Here is a 25,366-nt window from a genome sequence, read left to right on the forward strand (position 1 = left end):
TTGCCCAATTTTTTAAAAAAGCTATAAAATAAAACCACATTATTGATTAGAAATTTTAAAATAGCCATTTTTATTAAGACCCATAAACTCTTACTAGATCTGCTGCTGATAATTAAAATACTATTTCTGATGCTGTGCTGACATTAGAGATGCTGGTAAACAAAGGCAAGTTTAACTTATGACTGTTTTTAACACTTCTTCTCAGAACAAAGGGGGAAAGTAATTCTTGGCAAATGGAATATTACAAAATTGGGTTTGGAAACAAGTTGTTTTCAGACTTCTAAGAGAATATTGCAATTAAGAGTATGAAAGAGCCCTAGGTGACAGGTGGGATTGGTAACAAGATATACAGGCTCTGTTTCTATGCTGCACCTGCAGAAGGAGCTGCTCAAAAAGAAGGGGGCAAAGAAGGATTTCGGCCATCTTTGTATCGTCCTAGATTCTGGACTGTTTCAGATGCTGAAATAGCCCCCCAGGCATAAGTTACAGCAACTTCCAGCAGCTCTAATTCACAGCAGCCCATGCTGAGCTGCCTGTGGGCTGTGGTACAGCCTAGAGTTCCTATAATACAATGTCAGATTGGGTTTGGCCAATAGTACATTCTTCCTGTGCTGGTGCTTGAGAGATGGGCTGCTTAGGATAGCCGTATGCTTTGACTGCACAGGGAGAATTCTCCCTGGCTTCTTATAGTGTACTAATGGCCCTTGTACACTGCTAGACATAGGGCTGGAATTGGGGACAGACCCTTTCCTGCAGCTTTCCTTCCTTAAGTCACTGGTTTCAATTTAGCATAGTTTAGTTGTAAGCGAAAGCTGCCACGTGAGCTTTTTGTAGCTCCTATGAAATGAGTTTCTGATCCCTTATTCTAGCACTTCATGGCTAGCCATTTACACTACAAACACAGTCCCTCAATAATTATTTGTTACACCCTTTTTGACCATCTCAACGGAAACAATTGAATGGATATGGAGAGTGTCAACCCTATGGGGAAGGGTTTGAGACGTTGCGGGGCAGCAGAGTCTGTAGTGCAACTGTTCTGTGAATGGAATACACCTGTACCTCAATCTAACATGACTCGATATAACATGAATTCGGATATAACGCGGTAAAGCAGTGCTCCAGGGGGGCGGGGCTGCGTACTCCGGTGGATCAAAGCAAGTTCAATATAACGCGGTTTCACCTATAACGCGATACGATTTTTTGGCTCCCGAGGACAGCGTTATATCGAGGTAGAGGTGTACATTAAGAATTTCAATCTCCAATACAGTCTAGCACCTTCCACAAACATTAATGGTCTAATTTTCAGAGGTGTTAAGAACCTGAGATTCTGAATTGACTTCAGTGAGAATTGCTAGAGTGAGCACTTTTGAAAAATTATGCCATAGATTCTGTCCAAGTAGATTAAACATTATATTATAGGAGGTGCAGGTAGTAATGCCTATAGTTCAAGTTGCCTGACACTTATCTTTATAAGACCTTCTTTTCAGTTGCTTAAGGTTTTGTTAAACATTAACCATTCAGGCAGAAATGTTTAATGCTGGGTGTCTGCATTTGAAAAAAAAACAAAACAAACTTAAGTATCAGCTGGTGCAGGGCCACCCGACTGGCTGACTGTAGAGATGCTCCTGTAGTGGGCCAGCTCCAGGCGCCAGCTGAGCAAGCTCGTGCTTGGGGCGGCATTCCGCCCAATCCTAGGGCGGCCTGGCCGCTTTTTTTTTTCCCCACTGATCCAGCCGCCCTGTAGGGGGTGGCAGCGTGCAGGAGGGGAGTGCCCCGCTAGGAGCGGGCTGTGCACTCCGTCTGCCCCAGCCGGTGCCAGGTCTGTAGCAAGCCCGGCAGGGCAGCCCGCGTCCTTCCCTCCCCACCAACCGGAGTAGCACGGAGCCCTCCCGGCAGGCGGCACGGCGGTCGGGGCTGTGTGGCAAGCGCCCCGCTGAAGCCCTGGCCACCCCTGTTCTCTCTCTCCCCCCCGCTCCTTCCCCCTCCTCCCCCCCCCCCCCCGCTAGCTGGGGCACGTCTGCAGCGCAGGGAGTCCCCCTGGCTCCGGCCGCCCTGCAGGGGTTCCCCCCCTCCTCCTTTTGCTTGGGGCGGCAAAAAAGCCAGAGCCGGCCCTGCCAGTGTGGCTGTCCCCAGGGCTGCCTGAGCAGCTGGCTCTGGGGCCAGCTGCTTGGGCCACCCTGGAGTCAGCCACACTGGTGGTGGCAGAAGTCATGGAGGTCTCATGGAATCCGTGACTTCCATGACAAATACTGAGCCCTAAGCATGATCCTATTTGCCACCATACTGTACAGCTTCTCTGGAATGGAAAGGAGTGAGAGAGTGGGTAGGGAAAGTTGCACAATCCAGAAGGGATAGGAACTGGATAGGAGCAGAAGATGGGGAGACAGGAGCTGGGGGTTGGATAGGTGCAGTGGGAGATGGTATCCTTGTGTTCCAAGCCTGTCCCCAGTAGAGCATGGTCTCCTCCTGAACCCAGAAGTCTTGTCTCTGATCTTGTTCCATCAGGAAATATTTGTAAAACCCACTGGCAAAGTGTGTCTCATTCTCTTCTAGTGGCTGGTCCTCAGAACATAACAGCCTGATACCAGATAGTCCATTAGTCAGTGCACATGATGGAGCATGCTTTGGGGATGAATCAAGGTTTTGTAGTGAATGATGCTGTTTTCTGTAGTACCCCTGGCTCATTTGTTTACGGAAATTGGAAGATACATAGTGAATGAGGCAGGATTACAGATAGAGAAAGGATGGGCTCATGATTAAGGAAGATGAGTGCTTTTCTGGAGAACTGGATTCTATTCCTGTCTCTGCCGTGGAGTTCCTACGTGATGTTGGGCAAGTCACTTAAACCTGACTTTTCACAGATGGCCACTAAATGTCTGATTTTCATTTTCTGCATGCCCAGTATGGTACAGCTGGTACCAAATTTGCAGATGTGCCAAGTGCTCACAGTTGTGTGTTGAATAGATTATTTTACCTTTAAAAATGCTGAGCACTCTGAAAAATCAGGCCCTAGGCATCTCAAGTTGAGCACCCAACATGACTAGACACTGACAATTTTGGCTTTAATCTCCATGACTCAGGTCCACAGCTGTAAAATGGGAATAAATAATATCACCCAGTTTCACCAGGGTGGTGTGAAGAAAAATGGATTAATACCTGTGAAGCGCCCAGATACTACAGTCAACACATTAGGAAATTAGTAAAGTTGTATTCAGCAGAAGGTTTGGGTGGGATCTGTTTAGTAAAACTTGGGGCCACGCACTGAAGGATGATTTAAAAAAATATTAAAAATTGAACTGCCCCTTCACAGATTGAGGCAGGGTGCGATGGTTCTTGGGGTACTCAGGAGGATTCACTGTAAATCACCCCTGCTTCCAGCAAGGAGTCTGTGTGGTTGCTGGATGTCAGCTACCTGACACCACCAGCATTTCAGCCACTCAACTCTCCTCTGGATAATGTCTGTCCTAACTTCACCTTGTAGGTTAACAATAACTGCACTCTAATCCCTTTGAATTGCATCCCTGTGATATCCAGCCCCTGACAGTGGCTACTCAGAAATTTCAGATGCTCTGCATCCAAAGGTGCTGTACCCAGTTTTACCTTAAACCACACAGCAATTGTGAGCACGTAAATAAACCTGTTCTTTAGTATAAGAGCGAATAAAGATTTAACTAGAAGTGAAAGAAAATGAATGGAAAAGCTTTCAGTACAAAACCATAGGATGCAAACCTGGGTCTACACTTATCAATAGTTACCTTTCCTATATAATAAAGTAGGTTTCCCCCAAAAAGTTTAGTCTTTTGCAGAGCTAGCTGGTTTCACAAGAACCAAGACCCAAATGTTCATAAAAGCAGCCAGGTTCCCCTAAATGTTTCCTTAGTGACAGGATCTAGAGTGCTTCTCTTCCTTCTGTGTTATACTGCAAATAGCCTTTTGTTTCTACTCACAGCCAGGGTTAAGTTCAGTCTGTAATGTTCCCTTTTCACCTCCAAGAGGTTTCAATTGTTTGGTTGTGCTTCTGATGGTTTTCCATGGATAGTTTTGGGAGGGAGCAATGCTAGTCAATTGAGCCTGGCATTACCTGACCTGCTAATTAGGGGCCAGTGACAACTCCCTCCTGCTTGAGTGGGCCATCACTGTGGCACATCACCTCTTGGTGATTAATTTCTAATCCAAGTCCATAAAGCGTACTTTGAATATAAAAACCGTATTCCTTAAATATTACCCATACATGCAGATCACCAGGATTGAGTCTTGACAAGTTATGAGCTTTCTGTAGATAACTCACATAATATCCCTTATGAATAAATACCCTCGAAGATACATGTTCGGTGTAGTGACTTTGTTGGGTTTGAGGAGAGAGTTGTTTACAAAGAAGAGGGGACCCTCTGCCAAGGGGGTGTCTCTGTATAAATAGGAGAACCACTGTAAATTACCGAGTGAAACAAAAGGCAAAGAATGCAGCATAGAACAGTTTGTCAATGTATTTTGATAATTGTAAATTAGTTTTACTGAGATTCTTAAAGTACTAGTAACTGTACTGTGATGTATATTTACTAAAATACTGTAAAGAACAAGATCTCACTACAGTGAGCCCTATTAAATCCCTTTTAGTGCTAATAAGTAAGGCTAAGATTTTGTCTCAGATATTTTTGCCAGGTCATGGCAAAAAAGAAAAATTCACGGAAGCTGTGACCTGTCCATGATTTTACTAAAAATATCCGGGACAAAATGGGGATCTGCGAGTCCCCCACCATCTGAAGTGGGGCAGCTGCAGGGTACCCCTGCAACAAATATAGTTAGGATGGTGTCCAAGAAGCCCCCTCTCTATCAGATCCCCTTAGAATGTGGCTCCCTTGAAATGGAATGGATGCATCCACCCTTCATTGTTTTTCAGTGACTATTTTAAAACTAAAAGGGGGGGGGACTCTAAAGGGGGTCCTAAACTACTTGCAAACCCTCTCTGGGGAGGTTTCACAGCTGTTTCCCCTGCCTAATCTCTGCAGTGCTTTAAAAGTATTCTGCATTATGGAGACTCTACTGGCACAGCTACATTGCCATAGCAAACCTGTAGTTTAGGTGTAGCCTGCGCTGATGGAAAGGGTTTTTCTGTTCGTGTAGGACCACCACTTGCCTGAACAATGGTAGCTGCATTAACAGAAGTATTCTTTCATTGACATATCTGTGTCTGCACTAGGGGTTAGGTTAAATCTAAATCTTCCCATAACTCTTATTTTTAAAGCACTGTTGTTCCTGTTCTGTGGGCCTTCCTGTACTTATGGTTTAGACGATGGGCTTCTTGATGCAGAAACTACTGTATTTTTGTATTGTAAAAGAGCAGACAGTACTATTGGCACTTGACATAGTTAATAATGATATTGCATGGGATGGCTCTGTGCACATTGTGAGAAGTGGTACATAAATTTTCTGGTAAACTACTTGACCTGATTTACGCAGTGTGCTATGGAAAATTTTGCAGCACCTTAGAACTTCTGCATAATCTTCAAATAACTTCAGAAAGTGTCTTTTTAATTGAAATCAGTTCAGTATTCTTGTAGCTTGTTTTGGTAATAAAATAAGCTAGGATTGTTTTGAGTGTATGCTAACAAAAAATAGTAATGTGCACCTTTCTGGGGATGGGGGTTGGGGTGAAGCTAGATAAGCCTTGGACAGTGGTTCTCAATTTATTTACCATTGTGGGCTGCATCTAATACTACCTGTATGGCTCTGAGGATGTCACATGGGCCACAGCTCTTTGCTGATTGGGCTGCAGGTTGAGAACCACTGGGCTAGGATATAGTGTGGGATTTTGAAACCAAAGAGGATGTGCTTCTCTTTCCTTCTTCCTCGGGGAAGGGGTGGTGAAGGGGGCATTAGCAGTTGAACATTTTTTTTGAGGAGTGTTCCTTGACACAGCAATTCTTGCCAGCAAACAGCTGATCTACAGTTTCCCATCCCTAAATACACACCAATGGATGTCATAAAAATGGATACGCACCTTAGTCATGTTTGTGTTAAAATTAATAAGCAGTGAAATAGTAAAGTTTTTGTTTATTTATTTTATTTTTTAATTTCCATTGAAAGATTTCAGTGTTAACACCTGTTGAGATGGATGGAAGAACCCCTGCATCACTTTTAATTATCTTTTCATATTCAGGCAGGCAATATGTAGTGGTTCAGATTTGAAAAGATACTTTTGCAAACATAAATGAATTAAACAGAAAAAAGCTTAATCCTTCTCTGGCATGGTGGATACTGTGGTCATTCGTGAATTGTAGAAAAAACAGGGTTCTGGTAACTTGTGTATTTAATGTTTTTCTTTCCATTTCACTTAATAGTTACTATGAGAAACTATTGTTGCTAAAAATTCTTGAAAATACATTATGAATAAGTGCAAACATCTTCATTATTCTAAACAGTATCAGCCAGTTCAGAAAACTGCATAACATAACGCTGTTTGAAATGTAGGCCTGCCCTTTTCTTTGAACCACTTAATACTTTAACACTTAGTAAAGTAGACTGCTTATCAGTGGATTCAGGATTTTTAACATAATAAAAAATAACATAAAAAAATGGCAGGGATGTTGGTGTCAGCACAGCTGTATGTGCTGAGTAGTTGTTAAACCTGAGAGAACAAGATGACAACTTTTGAGTTGTCTTATTTAAACATATTCCTATTGATACAAGCCAAAATACTGAAGAACTCTCTATTCCTGCATTCTGTAACAAGAGAGTTTCACTGCATTCTAGCAAGACCCTGGCTCTGGCAGGCTTTGTAGGTTTGATGAGAGGGTTTGCATGTGGTGCAAGGATTCATGAACATTGGTTCATCTTTGTGAACCCACCCATCCTCAGGATGATGTCTTCCTAATTCTTTTACCTTGTGCCTGCAGGTCATCTTAGGCCTGATCTAAACTCACAGTTTTCACCAATTTAACTAAATATAATCAGTTTTGTTAGCAAATTAAGTTAAATCAGTATTGGAAATTCTTAAACTGATTTCCGAGCATCCACACAAGGGGTTTGCACCAATTTTATTAAATTGACTTGCATACAATTGGTGCAATTTTTATATGTAGGCTGGGCCACCTTCTGCTATTGTTAGAAGTTGCAGTAGCATGTGTTCTTTTAGGCCAGACTGTCTATATATATAAGCAGTTTTTTAAAAGAGGAATCTCTATCTAGAGTAAAGGTAAGATGTTTGTTAAATAGAATAATATAGCAAAGTGGTATTTTTCTGTTCATTTCAACAGGAATGCCCAAAGAAAAGTACGATCCACCTGATCCACGGAGGATGTACACAATTATGTCCTCAGAGGAAGCAGCCAATGGAAAGAAATCAAATTGGGCGGAGCTGGAAATAAGTGGTAAGAAATGGAGGAATAATGGTTATGTGGTGAAATGAGGATTTGATTTCAAATTTGAATACTCATACTAGCCATCAGATAAACTTTTATCCTGTAGATATTCCTTCACAAGTAAGCAGGGTTGGGCTGTATAGGCTTGGTATTTGAATCGGAAACCTAAGGAACACCACGGAGTTACCGGAAGTCATGGTGTTTATTTCATAGGCTGCCTTCTTCCCTCTAGTAAATTGATGTCCCACACAGCACTGGGAAATGCTGTGCAGCAGTAGATCTCCTCTACAAATAGGAGATAAAATGAAGGTTGTGACCACTTTGGGTCATTAAATATCCCTGGGCACTTTACATACGTGTTAAGGGTGTTTAAATCTGGTGCCTTGACCAAAATTTGACAATCAGTCAATTCAAGGTTTTATTTATATATAGATATAGATGCACATAAAATATACTTGGAGACAAGCCCTGTGTGTGTGAGACACTATCCCCCAATCCCTTGTTGCCTAAGGGAAAATTCTGATCAAGAGGAGACCAGGAGTTGAAATCTCACCTGTACTGGCTGTGGTTTATATTCCATGCACTGTTCTATACTGAATATGTATTTTCCTTTTAACTTGTATTTCTCTATGTACCTCCATGTAGCCAGGATTTTTATTCCTGGCAGGAAAAAAGTTCAAATTAAGCTGAATAACTTGACCCTTCTTTCCCTCCACTCACCCAATGCCAGTGGTGAAAATTCTGGACACACTTGAGTAAAATAAAGAAATAAAAGTTAAAGGAGGGAAAAAGACCAATTTATCTCAGTGCAGCTTTTCGTAGGAGGAAAAGAGTTGGGGGGGAAAAAAAGTAGTCAGCAAATACATTTGGAGTATAATGACTTAATTGGAAAGAGTGTTTAACATTGGTGGCTCATAGATGACTAAATAAGCTATAAAAAGTCTGTTAAATGGTAGTGAGCCTATTTTGCCTCCAAGGAAATGATATTCTGATTTTCCTGCAGTGCTCTTGATACAGTCTAGATCAGGGGTGGCCAACCTGAGCCTGGGAAGGAGCCAGAATTTACCAATGTACATTGCCAAAGAGTCAAAGTAATATGTCAACAGCCCCACCATCAGCTCCCCCGCCTGCCGGCAGCCCCACCGATCAGCGCCTCCCCCTCTCTCCCCGTGCCTCCTGCCCACCACAATCAGCTGTTTCACCGTGTGCAGGAGGCTCTGGGGGGGAAGTGGTGAGGAGAGAGGGCACGGCAGGCTCGGGGGAAGGGGCAGGAGCTTTGGGGGAAGGGGTGGAGTGGGTCAGGATCTGGGTCAGAGCCAGGGGTTGATCAGTGAGCACCCCTGACACATTGAAAAGTTTGCGCCTGTAGCCCCAGCCCCAGAGTCGGCACCTATGCAAGGAGCCGCATATTGACTTCCGAAGAGCCACAGGTTGGCCACCCCTGGTCTAGATAGTCTTTCTGATTGAAGGGTGGGAAGTCAGCCTTGCACGAGAAATGTCTCTAATGATGTCCCTTATGATACTTCAAGTTCCTGCCATATGGAGGTGTAGATCTCTTGACTTTTTAAAATGAATCAACGTTAATATCCTCCATTTTATACAAAATAGGTGTGGTTCTTGAGCCCCTGGCCATAGCCAGCACAGCTTTTAGTAGCGTGCGGTTTGGGGACCCCTGTTCTAAAGTTACCATTATAGTTACAGCAGGAATAACACTGTTGAACTCCGGAAGAAGCTGCTTCCTCTTATTTGTTGAACTAATGGCATGAAAGAAAGCCTTTTTATTTAGAAGATGGTGTGTGAATAAGGGCAGAACCCAGAGAACCATCTTCCACTCCAAAGCAAGAGCACTAAAACTTAAAATGTCAATGATAAGTGCACAGTGTTTTACTTTAAAAACATATTAAAATACTGAATGCATGATCAGTTCATAAATCTGTAAGTTGCTTTATGTAGTACTTTCAGAAAGGAAGAGGATGACCAAGGCTTAAAGCATGAGCTCAAAAATGGCTAAAGAGCCCAGGCAAGAAAATTTAAAGGAACATTTATTTGTACCATCAAAATGTCATGAAATTAGAGGGGAGTACCTTCTATGTAATCTTTCATTTTTAACCATATTGCAGAAAACTCTAAACACTGTTCAAACAAGATGTCATACTCATTTAATGCTAAAACTAGATGTTTAAAATGTCCAAAGTTATTTTTATTTTACTCCTGTTTCTCTCTCTCTCTCTCACAGGGAAAGTAAGAAGCTTAAGTTCATCTTTATGGTCACTGACCCATTTGACAGCTTTGCATCTCAGTGACAATTCCTTATCCCGTATTCCTTCAGACATTGCCAAGCTTCACAATCTGGTCTATCTGGACCTGTCCTCTAATAAAATCCGTAGTTTACCAGCAGAACTCGGAAACATGGTGTCACTCAGGTATGCAAATTCATCTGCGACCCCGGCAGACATCAGTTTTTATGTTTTGGCAAGATTCTGTTCTGTAACTAACCAAAGCCAATATAAACAGTTTTTCCTAGTGGTTGGAGTTGTAACTACAGCCCTAGCACTCTATATTTGCCCTGATCTCCAGTTGCCCCATGCAACAGTGTACAATGAGCTCCTACAGAGCTGAGCATGCTGGCATGCACCTTGCATGACATTGCTAAATCAGGTTTACATACACACACACACCCCTCCAAACACATCCCCAAATCCTTATGCGGGGTGCTACTCTTGAAGAACTGTTGACACCCATAGAGTTCGTGCAAGAGTTGCCCCTTAATTCATGGCAAGAGAAAAGAGTATTTTATAGCACCTAGCACAAAGGGCCATAGGCACTATAGTAATACAAATATTACATAATAATAATAAGAGCAGACTAAACATTTATAAATAAAGGTAATCAAAGAAAGTTAGTGGTTGTTTTCTTCATCTTAAATTACTACTCTAAGAATTTAATTTTATGACCATTTTATTACACCTGAGAGCTTTGCATAGCAACAGGTATCTTGAGGGGGGGGGTTCTCCCCCTCCCCCCCTTCTTTTTCTTGTGGTGGCTATGTATTTATACTTCCACACCAATAAAAGAACATAATCTTTAGCTAGCCAGGTAGTTACTAAAGTGAATTCTACACCTTTCAACTTGAAAGCATAAAAGAGTCACAAGGCTAGGGATAGAATAAGTTAATTAATTAACAAATTATTTTTGGAAGTAAAACATATTAATGTTATAGCTAGTTGGATTTAATTGGGGCCACAGTATCTAATTTTGTTAATGGAGTCCTCTTCTTCGATGGTGATGGGGAAGGGCAAATATTATGGGCAAATTTCTCTTGCCCTTAAAGAGTATTATTGACAATGTATAAACGACCTCCGTGAAGTACTGAATGTGGGATTATCATACAGTACCAATGTTTGATTCCCAGACTTACACCTGCGTTGGAATGATAAGCTAGGTGGCACCTTGAGATACTAATAATTGTATTTTCTTCATCTTTGGAAAAATTGCACCCTACTGAAAAAATTAAACTACTTGATTAAAATTGAGAGTAAGCTATCAATAAATTCTAGAGTAGTTAAGCCCTTAAAACTATTATTTATTGTGAGCCCTATTTAACAGTGGGAATTCAGCCTGTAGTAAGAAATACTGATAGTGCCTTACATCATTTTTCCCCAAACTCTGAGATATTCTATTTTATTTTTTTGTTTTACCCTTATCACCTTTGCTCTAATTACAGTTACTACTAATAATTTCCCCCTACTCTGCTGTCGTTCAGTATCATCACCTACCCATTTTAAACTTACTGAAACATTGAGATTCACCTGGTGAACTAATTAGTGTTCCTTTCTCTTTATAAAGCCCTTTGCCTTTTAAAATATTGATGCAGGTTATGTTCTTGTGCAAATGATGTTAGTATAGCACTCTGCAGAATAGTGCGTGCAGATATTGTGCAAACATTCCTAAAATTTTCCCAATTTACTCCAATCCTGATTCTACAAAATTCCAGCTATCCCTGTCTTGAGCCTCTTTTGAGCAGAGAATATAAAATCTTGTTCTGGCTACAAAATGTGCACTAACAAACTCTGATCAGACCACCAATCTAGTTTCCATTTGTGACAAACATAATATTTGAATCCTGGTCTATGGACACGAAGGGCATTAAAAGCACATTAACCCACTGCACACACACTGTCCTCAGTAATTGTAGCTGATCCATGATTTCTTTTCACTGGGGTTAAAGTGAAGAACAGTCTGTAAGTGCTTCTTATGTGGTAGCGCTCTGCAGATCTCAATCCCATAATAGTTTTGTGTTTCCTGCTGACTGCTACTGCACTCTCCTCGTAGTTTGTGGTATAATTTCCAGATTAACAGAGTAATTTCAGCTTTGAATATCACCAGTATTATGGACCAGAGAAACAGTGTGAACTGACACTACCTAGAATCTTTTAGAGTCAATAAATAACTCCTTCAACCTCCATGTCTGGGAACTCTTTTTATAAAGGGCTTAGCTTGTCTAAGATCCATTGTGTCTCCCTGTCACATGCAGATAAAATTTGTTCCAATGACTTTGGGAGACAGTGAACCAGCTAATGGAGAATGATCAAGTTGCCAATCTTCGGAGAGAGCTTAAAAAAACTATGACAAATTTTTCTTCAACACAACTGGGGAAAGATTTCAGAGAGCTCAGATTCTTTTGATTTGTTTGGAAGGACTAGTATGACTTGCTGTGATCCTCTGTGCTGCCTAAAGGAAGCTCTTTGACGCCAAAGAGCATTAACCAAGATGAGATTAAACTAGACAACTATCCTTATCATTTTTCTTTAACAATTTATGAAAACTGTACTTTATTTGTTAGTGGAACTGTAATCTATACCTAGAATGAACCCAGGTGAGCACCTTGAACCAAAAGCTCACCTTAAGAGTTCTGCAAAGTTCTCAAAAGTTCTTGGACAAAAAGGTACTTTCATAAAGAATAATGTATTAGTTGCCCTTTAGGGTCATGCAGAATATTATTCCCAACCATGTGATAGTCCAGTGGTTTTCAACCTCTGGTCTGTGAACCCCTGGAGGCCCGCAGATTGTCAAAGGTGTCCGTGAAAGGTGACTGTGAAAATGAAGTTTCAGACCCCAGAAAAGGCATTCAATTTTTCTGATCAATCAAAAGGATGTGAATACCTCTCCCTACAGATCAAAACCTGGAAGTGTTGTCGTTATCATAAAAGCCCACAGTTTAGTGTTCTTTCTCATGCCGTGTCAAATGCCTGCTGAGCCGAGCACATGCAACACTTACAGTTGAATTCTGTTTGGTCAGTTTTCAGTCTAAGGATTCTATAGTAGGGGTCCCCAGACTACAGGTTGAATTTCCAAAGCGGTTTGCACCTCCATTTGAAACTTTTTAGGGGTCCGCAGATGAAAAAGGTTGACGAACACTGTGGTAGTCAAATAAAACTTGAATGACTTAGGCCGGTGGTGGGAAGTTGGTAGGGTTTTTGTTTTTAAATCTCTCTCCCTCCCCTAAGCAGTATATGTTACTGCCTGGAAATCTAGGAATGGCGTAGGTGGGCCCTTGGTCTTTTCCTCCTAAAATGTCTGCTTTTATCTATGCTCTTTTTACATCTTGCAAGGAATGGCTAGGGAACTCTAGTCTGGCAGAATCATATGGGTAACTCTTATGTAAGTCTTACGCAGTCTTATCTAATGATTGTGACTATATCACAGATTTTAACATTATACCTAAATTGGACCATTTTAGGGCTGGTCACAATGAAAAATTATTGGCATAGCTATGTCTCTAAGGGGTGTGAAAAATCTATATCCCTGAGAAACATAGTTAAGCTGACCTGACCCCCGATGTAGACTGCGCTAGGCTGATAGAAGTCTTTTGTTGACCTAACTCAGGGCAGGCAAGGTGGCAGGCAAGCTGATTTTCAGTGGCACTCACACTGCCCGGGTCCTGGCCACTGGTCCGTGGGGCTCTGCATTTTAATATAATTTTAAACAAAGCTTCTTAAAAATTTTAAACAAAGCTTCTTTACTTTACATACAACAATAGTTTTATTATATATTATAGACTTCTAGAAAGAGACCTTCTAAAATGTATTACTGGTACGCTGAACCTTAAATCAGAGTGAATAAATGAAGATTCGGCACACCACTTCTGAAAGGTTGCCGACCCCTGACCTAACTACTGCCTCTCAGGGAGGTGTATTATCCACAGCGATGGGAGAACCCCTCTCATTGCTGTAGTAAGTGTTTACGCTGAAGCACTGCAGCACTAAACTGTACCATTTTAAGTGTAGACATAGCCTGAGAGTAAGCAAAAGGCATGTTATCAAGTTCAATTTCTCTTCCCCTGTTGGCTGGACTTTTGGGACCTGCCAACTTCTATTTCTCCCAAGTAAAAAGGAATACACAATATCTCAACAGTAACACTGTAAAAATAAACAATAGAATATTACTTTTTATAGGCCAGAAGCACAGTTAATTTAATGGATTTTTGTGTGTGCCTGATAGCCTTCACACAATATATCAACAGATATCTAACTTCTGTTGACGAAGCAGTGAAATTATTTTGACAAACAAAAGTTAATTGGAAAATTATAGTTTGCTGTGATGTGTTAAATGAGAGAGAGAGAGGGTTAACAGCATGGTAATATAATAGCAATAATAGTACTGGAACCATTTTTTGTTCTTGGTTTTATTTTAATGGCTATAATCTTATTTTCTTAATTGTCCTTTAAACTTAACTCAGCCATTTGTGGTCCAGCGTGTCAGAACTGTAATTGCTTCATTTCTTGTAATTCCTTAATATTTTAATCATTGTTAACTTTTACAAAAGCTTATGACCATATAGGTGGACTCTCCACCCCCACTAACTTCTGTGCTGTATTTCAGACTTAATGAGCTTTTTTTTAGTGTGTACAGCAAGATGTCTCTAATCCTTGCTGACTGTTTAGTCTTCCAATTTTTCCAAGGAGTGGTGTGTTAGTACAGTTTCTTTCTTATAGTGAAACTGTTGCAGCAATAAATAGTTGATCACAAATACTGTGTTACTTCCCACTTCATATTATTCTGATTTTTGCCTACAGGGAACTCCATTTAAATAACAACCTGTTACGGGTTCTACCATTTGAGCTGGGAAAACTATTTCAGTTACAGACATTAGGTCTGAAAGGTATGACTTTTTTACCTACATTTTGTGTGTTGATCTCATTCTTGAGCCACAGCTGTTCTAAGCTACACGTTTTATAAAATGTTACCAAATGGCAGCTGTTGGTTTAGGAATTTATTCTTCTCTTTTATCAATATATTGAGATTTAATGAATCTGGCCCAAAAAAGAATGAAAAGTCAAGTTCATTTTCTGGTTGCCTACATGGAAGTTAGATATAGCCTTTTGATTAAATCTGCCCTAATTGAACTTACACTGCAGTTATGGAACTCTTTCTCCCCCCAAAGGGGGATCAACTGCATAACTTTTTTGAGGATTTTGTACAGCTGGTAATCACCATAGTATCTGACTGCAAATAGCAATTTAAAATTGATTTTCAAAATTTTGGAGCCAATACTGTAAGAGTTTGGCATGTAGATCTACTGGCTTCAGTGGAAGTTGTGTGAATGAAAGGCTTGCAAGATCAGGCTCTTTCTGTTGAGTATGATGCCTATAAACTGCATTACATCTCAAAGGTCTAATATTTATTATGATTGGACAATTATTGTCTCCTATTTGTGTGAACTTTTAGCGTCTGACTCTGTAGAGTAGCCCCCTTAATTAATCAGGCCAGATTCTCTGAGATCTGGCAGAAAGATATCATATTCTAGTGGTAGATGTCCAGCAGGGAATGCTTTTGGCCTAGGGGAGGTCACTCTCTTATGCAATAAAACTGGCGGAGATTGCTCCTGCATCAGACATACTCCCCACCACCATTATAAGTGTGTTTGGAGAGGGGCAGGATGTGAGAGAGCAAAACTTCACTATGACCGTCCTCCATTAGATCCGGTGATGAAAGTTAGAACTCAGATACAGAAGAGAACGTAAGTGTTTGCAGGAATGGAAAATTGACATACTTTTTAAAAAGGGAAACCGTTCTCACTGTTCTGCAGTCATATATCCAAGACTTTAAACACCAGCACACACACACACTCGACATTTTTCTGGTTTAATTTTACTTTTTGTAAACATGTTTGCAGGAAATCCACTTACGCAGGATATACTGAACCTCTACCAGGAACCGGATGGAACACGAAGGCTCCTGAATTATTTGCTTGATAATTTGGCAGGTACTGCAAAAAGAAGTAAGTGATCATTCCTAAAATATTTATTTATGCCATTTTAAAATAAATATGATTACTTCACTTTGTGTGGTTTTTTTTTTTTTTTTTTTTTTAATATTCTAATAGTTTCAACAGAACAACCACCTCCAAGATCTTGGATTATGTTGCAAGAACCAGACCGAACAAGACCAACAGGTAGCATTGCAATGACTCTTTATAGATTTTCTCCCCCATGTACCCCCATCTTTATAGATTTTTCTCCCCCATGTACCCCCACTTCACCATTACCGTCTGCTGAAGTATTTCTTTTTGATACTTAAACTAAAACATCTCATACTCACTGATGGTAGCCAGCATAGGCATTCCTACATCAAACAGCACATTTGTCTGTGGAATTAGCTACTTTTTTCTTAAAGGTAATGCCTTTATCTTTAATTGGACTACTCACCACTAGAGTTAAACTAGTTATTCAAGTATTTTAAAAGTAGCTGATCAATTGTAAAATATTAATTGAATGATTGTTGAAGAATCCAGGAACAGCAGAAAAGTTCCCCCTGATTTTCAACAAATGTAGAATAAAAAAAAATTCCTGGGCAATCAGAGAATATTTATATTTAAAACTTGTAGCCCAAGGAAAATCTGAGGAATTGCTCTTTACTAGTTACTGTATTAAAGAAACATTAGGTTTTTATTGTACAATACCGAGGCTTGTTGTTACTGAAGTTGGGAACTGTGCCAATTTATTTGGTATATTTAATCTTTTAGTTCCAAACGTTACAAGTCTAACTTATTCTTCAACTAATCAGTAGAGAAATTTTAAATAACTTGAAAGAAACTACAGGGGTTAGTCACTGAAATTTTAAAATGGATCATGCATTTTAATTATGCTTTTGCCCCTTTCCCCTTTTCTGATATATAGTGGTTGTCATAATATGCTGCCTAGAACCTGGCATATATCAAAATGCTACTGTTGTGAAAGTCTTTTGATTCCTTAAATTTTTCCCCTCCAGTCTTAATTTTGCTATGATCACTCTAACATTGGTCATGTTACTGGTGCGGATATTCAGCTGGCCTTACTAAAAGTAACACATTATTTTTGTCAGTGTACTGCTCACTCATAAGATACTGGTCAATCGTCCAAGCCACTTTCCTTGGTTAAGGGGGAAGCCCTCAGGAGGCACTTTTCTAGGGAGAAAGAACCAGGTGAGAACCCAGGAATAAGCCTGTCTTTATGAACGTAGCGCCCTCCTGGCTGGGAACGCCTTTGCCTCACATCTCCATACTGCCGAATTCTGTGCCCCCCCCCCCTCATTTGAGGACATGGTAGTGGGTAGGTTGGTAGCATGGAAAATGCTCATTGTTTGGTGGGTGAGCAGTCCTGGATGGAGGGAGTTGAGAAGCTAAGAATCTCTTAATTTGAAGAGTAAGGAAGGGAGTAGGGGGCTGATGGGAATGAAGACAGATGGAAGCCAAACTAGGTCAGCTCCTATCCCCCCACTGCAGAATTGGGTGCAATGATAGGGTTACACATGTTAAACTAAAGACCTATTGGAAAGCATTGCGCTTAAAACAAGCGTTACGTTCAAACAAGAATTTCACATTTTTAGTGTATAAATACAGCTTTGTGAACATTTCAAAAGGGAAAAAGTGTCTTTCTGCCTCCCCCATTCCTTCCTGTTTGCTTCTAGGTCCTTTCTGCCTTTGCCTGGAGAACATTGGCAAGATATTTGAATATATCAGATGGATAAATATCAGAGAGAGAGAGGAATTATTTAAGCTCAGTACCAATGTGGACACATGAACAAATGGATATAAACTGGCTATCAGGAAGTTTAGACTTGAAATTAGACGAAGGTTTCTAACCCTCAGAGGAGTTATCATAAGTTCTGGAACAGCCTTCCAAGGGGAGTAGTGGGGGCAAAAGACATATCTGGCTTCAAGACTAAGCTTGATAAGTTTATGGAGGGGATGGTATAATGGGATAGCCTAATTTTAGCAATTAATTGGTCTTTGACTATTAGTGGTAAATATGCCCAGTGGCTTGTGACGGGATGTTAGATGGGGTGGGATCTGAGTTACTCCGGAGAATTCTTTCCTGGGTGTCTGGCTGGTGAGTCTTGCCCACATGCTCAGGGTTTAGCTGATCCCCATATTTGGGGTCAGGAAGGAATTTTCCGCCAGGGCAGATTGGCAGAAGCCCTGGGGGTTTTTCACAAATATATATATAAAAAAATCCTCTGCAGCATGGGGCATGGGTCACTTGCTGGAAGATTCTCTGCACCTTGAAGTCTTTAAATCATGATTTGAGGACTTCAGTGGCTCAGACACAGGTTTGATACAGGAATGGGTGGGTGAGATTCTGTGGCCTGCATTGTGCAGGAGGTCAGACTAGATGATCATCATGGTCCCTTCTGATCTTAAAGTCTATGATTCTAGGACATGAATAATAAGATTGTCACAGCATCTCCACCGCATTCAGACAGTAGAGCTGCAGCTAAGGTTATGACTTCTTTGTACAGGTCCTTCTGAGATCTTGATAAGACTCTCCAGCAAAGAGCCAAGTGAGAGCATGATATGTTTTTGTTTTTATTTAAGCCTTCTTTAATTTTGTTTTTCTTAGAATAGTTTTTCAGAGATTCTCCCTACATAATACAGAAGCTGTAGTTGGCAAAAGAAATCTGATTTTTTTGCTCTGCATTTTACCTTTTAGAATTAAGCCCTTTCACTGCAGACTTCTTTCCCTTTATTTTTTAAATCTTAGTTCAGACCTGGGCCACCCATTGCATGATTGTAAGCTCAATCTTACTGAGTGTTCTTTGAGAGCCTGTTCCTACAACAGGCTTTGCACAGGCTCAGGGTCCACCATTCAGTGCCAGTTATAGGATTGGGGCCTACATCAAAATTTAATTCCTTCATTAAGTGTATTTAAATACATCCCAATCGGGTTCGGGGTCCCCCTTTACTTATTAACATGCAAGGACAGTGTAACAGTCAAAAAGATCAACATCTACTGTTAAAGTTTTTAAGCAAGCATGTTAAGAAACAAAGCTATAATGGGGTTAATTCTCAGTGTAACCTGCCTTTGTCTGCTATTCACCATTTATATCAGCAACATGTGGAGGTTTTTTTTAGTAACCTGTTAACAATGAATGCTGTATGCCCAGACAAAAGGAGTGGCTGGTTATTTTAGAGAGAACATGTGATGCATTTTTCTGTAGGGTCAGCTGTTAAACTATATATTTGAGTTAAAGCACTTGAAGCATAAAATTGCTAAAATTACTGAAGGGTAAAAATGAAGAATGTAATTGTGCTTTTTAGTAAAATATATCAGTAATTTAAATTATTGTTCTGCAGCCTTGTTTTCTGTCATGTGTTACAACGTACTTTGTGATAAATATGCCACCCGGCAGTTATATGGCTATTGTCCATCGTGGGCACTGAACTGGGAGTACAGAAAAAAAGCCATTATGCAGGAAATCTTGACCTGCAATGCTGACATCATAAGTCTTCAGGTAAATGATACATTTATTTTTCCTTTTGTGTTCACTTGTATTGATTCTTGTACATTACATTCATTAAAGTAAACTTTCTTTTAAAGCAGTATGTCGTAATTTAGAACTCTTATTCATTGCTTGACATCAAAAGAATGCTTTTCCATCCTACACAGTTGGAACACTAACCAGCAGCTGCTGATCAGAGAAACGTGTTGAAGTGTGTGTATATATAACCTGACGCATGTTCAGATAAAAGGCATGAGATAATCATATCTCTGGGGATTACAGAAATTTATTTATATCTTCTGCCTTAAAATAGCAGTATGGCTGTCTTATGCTTATGTTCCTTGATTCATCTAATTTTTTGAGTTTCCTAAAGCCAGTTTGGAGGTCTTCTGTACTCTGGTGGTGCTAAGCAAATACAGTGTGCTGTCTTATAACTTTACAGGAGGTTGAAACTGAACAGTACTACAGTTTTTTCCTGACAGAACTGAAGGAACGTGGCTATAATGGGTTCTTCAGTCCAAAATCTAGAGCTCGGACAATGTCAGAACAGGAAAGAAAACACGTTGATGGCTGTGCAATATTTTTCAAGACCGAAAAGTAAGTGTGTTTCATAAAACTTTCTGTTGTGCCGGTTCCCTTTCGCACAATTCTTCTGGGTCAAATTTAGGCCCCAAGTTGCTGTGACGAAGAAGTGTGTCTTTGTGTGGAACTTCTATTCTAACATTGTTGGGGAGAAGAGGAGAAGTTCACACTCCTTGGGGCCTCTTTAGCCAGAGCTAAACACTTTTTTTGCATATCTCCATATTTTGTACAAAGTATTCCTACCTCTAGAAGGAATACTCTGCACAAGAGGCACCATGCTGGGCACGACTAGTCTGAAAAAAGCCCATATTACCAATTCTCTTTTAATCTTTTATGCTTTGTTGTATGAAAGTGGAAAAAAAGCTAACAAATAAAATGAAATATAAGGGCAAGTACAATAAAAGTATCATGAAATATTTTGTATTTATTCACTGCTGATGGTGTAAAAAAGCTCAGAAAAAAACCCAAAGCATAGGAAAAAAGAAACAAACAATAGGAAACATGGGAAATGTGACCTGTAGAACACGCACTTCAGGCAAAAGAAATTCCATCGTAAAACAGTGACACCTGTCTGGCTCTTCAGCTGCTTTTGCAATGCTAATCTGAGAGATCTTCATGCTGAAGGTAAAATTTGCTCCACTGCAGAGGCCTCCAACCAAGATCCACTAGAAAACTGATTTGAATCGGTTGGAAGCGGCATATCACTCTGAATTGGGGAGACCTTCACAATGAAAACTCAAGCAAGAATTTCACCCCTGAACTCTTTCAAATCCAAATGCACTCAGTCTGAGACAGTAGGAAAAGACTACAGTCTTTAATTTATTTCTTGAGTGAAATTGGACTGAGTCATTTAGCTTTTTATGAACAGTGAGACACCTGTCCTTGTTACCCAAACCATTCCTAAAATATAAGCCTAAACTTCAAAAAAAAAAAAAAAAGACTTGTGATTTTTGGGTGCCCAAATTGAGAGACCTTAAAGGGACTTGATTTTCAAAAGGTGGGAGAACTCAGGACTTTCTGAAAATCTGGAGCTATTTTAAGGTGTCTAAAGTCAGGTACCAAAAAAATTGAGGCACCCAAAATCATTAATCACTTGTGAAAATATAAGGAATATATAGACAATTAAATTTGCCATCTCTGAAACAGTGATTGCCCTAGATATCGAAGTCTTTAAGAATTTTTCTGTATTCTGCTGTGTCCACAAAACAATGCAGATGTCTGCCTCACTACACTCTGGTTCAGAAACAAGTGCTGAGTCACTCTCTCTTAAGCCTTCTAGTTCAAATCAGTAAATATGATAGATCAGGAGAAGCAAAATATCTTCTTGTATTTAACATTTTTCTAAATGAAAGAATATGGGAAGTGTTGATTTTGAGAAGGCGGAGTTAATTTAAATCTGTTTAAGATGGCGTGCAGATAAAAATTGCTAATGAAATTATATCTTCCAACTTCAAATCAGCATTTTTATAAAGCAGTAATGTGACTGGCTGAGATTCTTGTAACTTAGTTTACTTCTAACATCTAACAAGTTTTAATTAAAATGAGGAAGAAGCTATAGTATTTCCTTTGTCATTTGACAAGTTAAGAAACCACACAATGTTGTTTTTTCAGATTCATCTTAGTTCAGAAACATACTGTTGAGTTCAATCAATTAGCTATGGCAAACTCAGAAGGGTCTGAAGCGATGCTGAACAGAGTTATGACAAAAGATAACATTGGAGTTGCAGTGTTGCTAGAGCTGCGAAAGGAATTAATAGAAATGTCATGTAAGTAATTGAATCCAATTTTTTGACTGGATTGTGATACAGCATGTTGCAGTCTCCAATACAAATGAAAATTTTGTTTCAGTGGAATAGAGAATGGAAAACAATATTCACAAATAAACATCTACAATTGTGTGCTGAAATTTTTTGGGCAAACTTCACTTAAAATAGAATTTGGGGAAAATTTTTGAAATAGCAAATGCTAACTAGAATGTTTGGATGATGCAAGGTTTTTAAAAAATTGATTCTCCCTCACCCATTTTTTATAAAGAGAAAGTTGAAGAATTGAGGACAAGAGGGGAAATTAACTTGGTGTATCTGGCTGGAAGAATATACAAGTGCCATTGAACTAACCAGAGGTGGTTGTAAATTTCTTGATCATCTGCTTGGTAGCTCTCTGTCATGTAGTGCTTATAAATTCCACATGTTCTTGCCCTGGAGTTCTCAAAAAAGTTGAGACTTCAATTGACCTTGGAAGTGTCTTGGTGTGGCCCTATTTAGCCTATAGTGCTTTGTTATTTTCCCTATTATAGTAAGATTTTATTAACAAAGGCATTAAACAAACATGCCTTTAATGTGCGCTTGCGGGGGGATAGAAGATTTGTAATGTGCATATGTGAAACTGCTGAGCTAAAAAGCATAATTATTAAAATACTAGACTGATTTTGCTACTCAGGGTGTGGGGATTACTTGGAGAGTATTGCAAATAATGGAGAAAAAACTGTAATTTAAAAAATAATATACTGTGCATTGGTTTTCAGCATGATGATATATTAATAGTAATGGCATTTTCAAACTCAGAGAACTTAATTGTACCATCTCGTTTTTGTTTTTGGTCCTTCTTCATCGGGTGTTAGCTCGGTGTTGGAAGTAGCTGTAACCAGTTAAATTGCGACTGCACAGCCAATAATTTCTTGGCAATAAAGAAATAGGGTTAGTGTAAAACTTTAAAAATCCCTTCCAGTGACATTACCCCCGCCCCACGCTTCTATTTTAAGGTTGGCCAAACTTAGCATCAATCCTGTTTCAAATCTGTGACTTCTTAAAAATCATTTTTGGGTTATAATACAAGCCATCTAGTAGTCATTAGCTGTATCTGTTACAGACACAGCAACTGTAAATATTTCACTTCCAATTTTAGCTGGAAAGCCACAACTTGGGATGGAGAAGCAGCTAGTTCTTGTAGCTAATGCACATATGCACTGGGACCCTGAGTATTCTGATGTGAAGCTGGTTCAGACTATGATGTTCCTCTCTGAAGTAAAGAACATTATTGATAAAGCCTCTCGTAACCTCAAACCTGGACTTTCGGGAGAACTTGGAACCATTCCACTTGTACTGTGTGCAGATCTCAATTCTCTGCCAGATTCTGGTAAGAACAGCAAGTTTACTTTTTTAGAACAAAATGTAAGAGGTGTATGAATTGAAATTCAAAGGACTTCCTTTTTAAAAGAAAATATTTTCAGTGTAAAAACATAAGATGCTTGAGATTTTAAGATAAAAAAGTATTGTTGCTATTAGGAAGTCAAGAGACGATAAAATTACTCCATTATAGTCCTGGAGGGATTCTGCTCCACTGCATGTGTGCAGAATTCATGTCCCCCTGCAGATTTCTTTGCATCCCCACAGAAAATAATGGGAAAGCAAAGGGAAGCCGCAAAAGCGGTCACATGCCCCTCCCCAGCAGCACAGGTGTGTGGTTTCTGGCGCCCTGAGCAGACGGCAGAGGGGTAAATCACTGTGTGCGAGGAGGGGGTTTGAGACACCCTGACTGGTGCCGGGTCAGACCCACCCCTTGTCTGTCCAACTCCCGTGCATCCAGACCTCCCCATACCCAGACAGTCCCCCCCCCCCCCCCCCAATCCCCATTCTATTGAGCCTCACCACACCCTCCCCCCCCGTGCTCCACCACCCCTACATCTGGTTCTCCCCAGCCCCACCTGCTTACCTGGGGCTGGGGATGCCCTAGCTGGTGGCTCCTCCCCTGTGCTGGGGGTGGGGGAAGAGTGCACATACCCTGTACGGCGTAGCCAGGGCCAGGGCTGGGTCAGATCCACCCCCAGAAACCTTCCCCAGCTTTCCCCACCCCTCCTGCCTCCATCATCTTCAGCTATGGAGAGAGGGGTCACTGTATGGGGAGCTGCTCCCCTGTTCGCCCAACCCCTGTGCATCCAGACCCCCCCATACCAAGCCTCCCCACATCAAACCCCCTGGACCCACTAAGCTCCACCATTTTAAAATATTGTATGCAGAATTTTTAATTTTTTGGCACAGAATTCCCTCAGGAGTAATTTGATCTGTGACCTCATTGACTGTAGGTACTAAATATCTCTTCCCTCTAATTGGAAGCTTTATTATGTTGCCCATAGCAATATAACGCTTTAAAAGTGCAAGATTGTAAATTCTCCTGCTTAAAATAATCTCCACAGAACCCTACTTTCTGCTGTTTAAGCAGTCCAGAATCATTGAAATATAAACCTTCAGATACTTCATGTAAAATGCACATGCTAGCAAATGCATGATAATATTGGACCTTTCCTTTCCTTTCTGCTACTTGCTAATGTATAGGGTTTTCCCAACCTTAAGGACACCCTCTGATCCTTGCACTCTTTTTAGTTAAAGTTTTATGGGTGAGATTCTGTCTGACCCATGGGGGAGAGAGAAAGGGACGCACACGCCCAAGGAACCTTTCTTCCCTCCAGTTGTTTCCTTAGGCAGGGACCAGTCATTAATAAGCCGGACTTTCTCTGAAGGTGCTCACCATCCACAACTCCAGCGGAAGTCGGTGGGAGCTTTAGGTGCTGAGCAACTCTGTGAACCTGGCCCAGCGTGGCTAGGGAAGGCAAGGAGGGTATCATTGCCAATGGCTAGTGCAACAAGTAGTGCTTACCTCGAGCAGGAACAAGGATGGGACCAAATATCTGCCTTGGAGCAGAGTCCTAAATCTCCAGATGTAATCTGTCAATTGGCATCAAGTTTTCAGACCTATTTTCAATCTGTCTTCAGAAAAAAGTCATTCCCCTCGCTTTGAGGATAACCTAGCTGTGTCATCAGTCTGTTGATCAGTGAGTGCTATGGGGCAGGCTGAGAAGCTGCAACAGGGCTAGTTTCAGTGGTGAAGCAGGGGTGGAGTTTGAACAGAAAGTGGGGGTGAGAGGAAGCTGCTCATAGCCTTTGCTATGTTTTTACTTTTTACCATCACCTTGGATCTTGTTTAATCTTGTAGATAATTCTATCGAAGGGTGTGCCTTGACTTGGCCAATGCTTGCTCTTAGTGTATGGCATGGCACTAAAATAGAAAGCCTTTGCATATGTTATAAAAGTCATATTGACTGTATGTATTTAACTTGTTGCTTGTTTAAGGTCCAGACACATTCAATGAATGAAAGTAGCAGTTTGTTTGCATAAACCTATTAACTAAATGCATAAGTTGGTAACCTTTTTTTTTCCCCCCATGCTCCTCTTAATAGGTGTTGTTGAATATTTGAGCACTGGTGGGGTGGAAACAAACCATAAAGATTTTAAGGAACTGAGATACAATGAAAGTCTTACCAACTTCAGTTGTAATGGAAAAAATGGAACAACGAATGGAAGGATTACGCATGGTTTCAAGTTGAAGAGTGCCTATGAGAATGGCCTAATGCCTTACACAAATTACACATTTGACTTCAAGGTGAGAATTTTGCTATGTTCTAGCAGGGTTCCCAAACCTTTTTTCCCTGAGGCCCACCTGTGCAGGCGCAATAGGCACTGCGGCCTACTATTCACACAAGTCCGTCAGGGAGAGGGGCCCTAGGGGGAGTGCGCAGTCCCTCGCCTTAGCAGGAACCAGGGCCAGCAATAGGACGAAGGGACCAGGAAGGGCCACAGCCAGCCCTCCCGACACCCTCTGCCTTAGTAGCC

The 25,366-nt window shown here is 40.6% G+C and overlaps 1 protein-coding gene across 12 annotated transcripts in view; it reads left to right on the forward strand.

Annotated features, from left to right (window-relative positions):
- Positions 1-25,366, forward strand: part of CNOT6 (CCR4-NOT transcription complex subunit 6) — a 47,521-nt gene that overhangs the window by 17,547 nt on the left and 4,608 nt on the right. For 8 of the 12 annotated variants that reach the window (XM_042850935.2, XM_065555091.1, XM_065555089.1 and 5 more), the window contains 10 exons: positions 7,254-7,367; positions 9,595-9,781; positions 14,435-14,520; positions 15,535-15,639; positions 15,745-15,813; positions 18,973-19,130; positions 19,561-19,715; positions 21,312-21,466; positions 22,605-22,835; positions 24,934-25,136. In XM_042850935.2, the coding sequence (XP_042706869.1) occupies positions 7,256-7,367; positions 9,595-9,781; positions 14,435-14,520; positions 15,535-15,639; positions 15,745-15,813; positions 18,973-19,130; positions 19,561-19,715; positions 21,312-21,466; positions 22,605-22,835; positions 24,934-25,136 (1,461 nt within the window). In that variant the 5' untranslated portion in view covers positions 7,254-7,255. The remainder of the gene's footprint in view (positions 1-7,253; positions 7,368-9,594; positions 9,782-14,434; positions 14,521-15,534; positions 15,640-15,744; positions 15,814-18,972; positions 19,131-19,560; positions 19,716-21,311; positions 21,467-22,604; positions 22,836-24,933; positions 25,137-25,366) is intronic. The other 4 variants (XM_042850937.2, XM_065555093.1, XM_065555092.1 and 1 more) reach the window with 2 other exon arrangements.

Source organism: Chrysemys picta, chromosome 8 (assembly GCF_011386835.1).
Source record: "Chrysemys picta bellii isolate R12L10 chromosome 8, ASM1138683v2, whole genome shotgun sequence".
In the NCBI taxonomy this organism is placed as follows: Eukaryota; Metazoa; Chordata; order Testudines; family Emydidae; genus Chrysemys; species Chrysemys picta.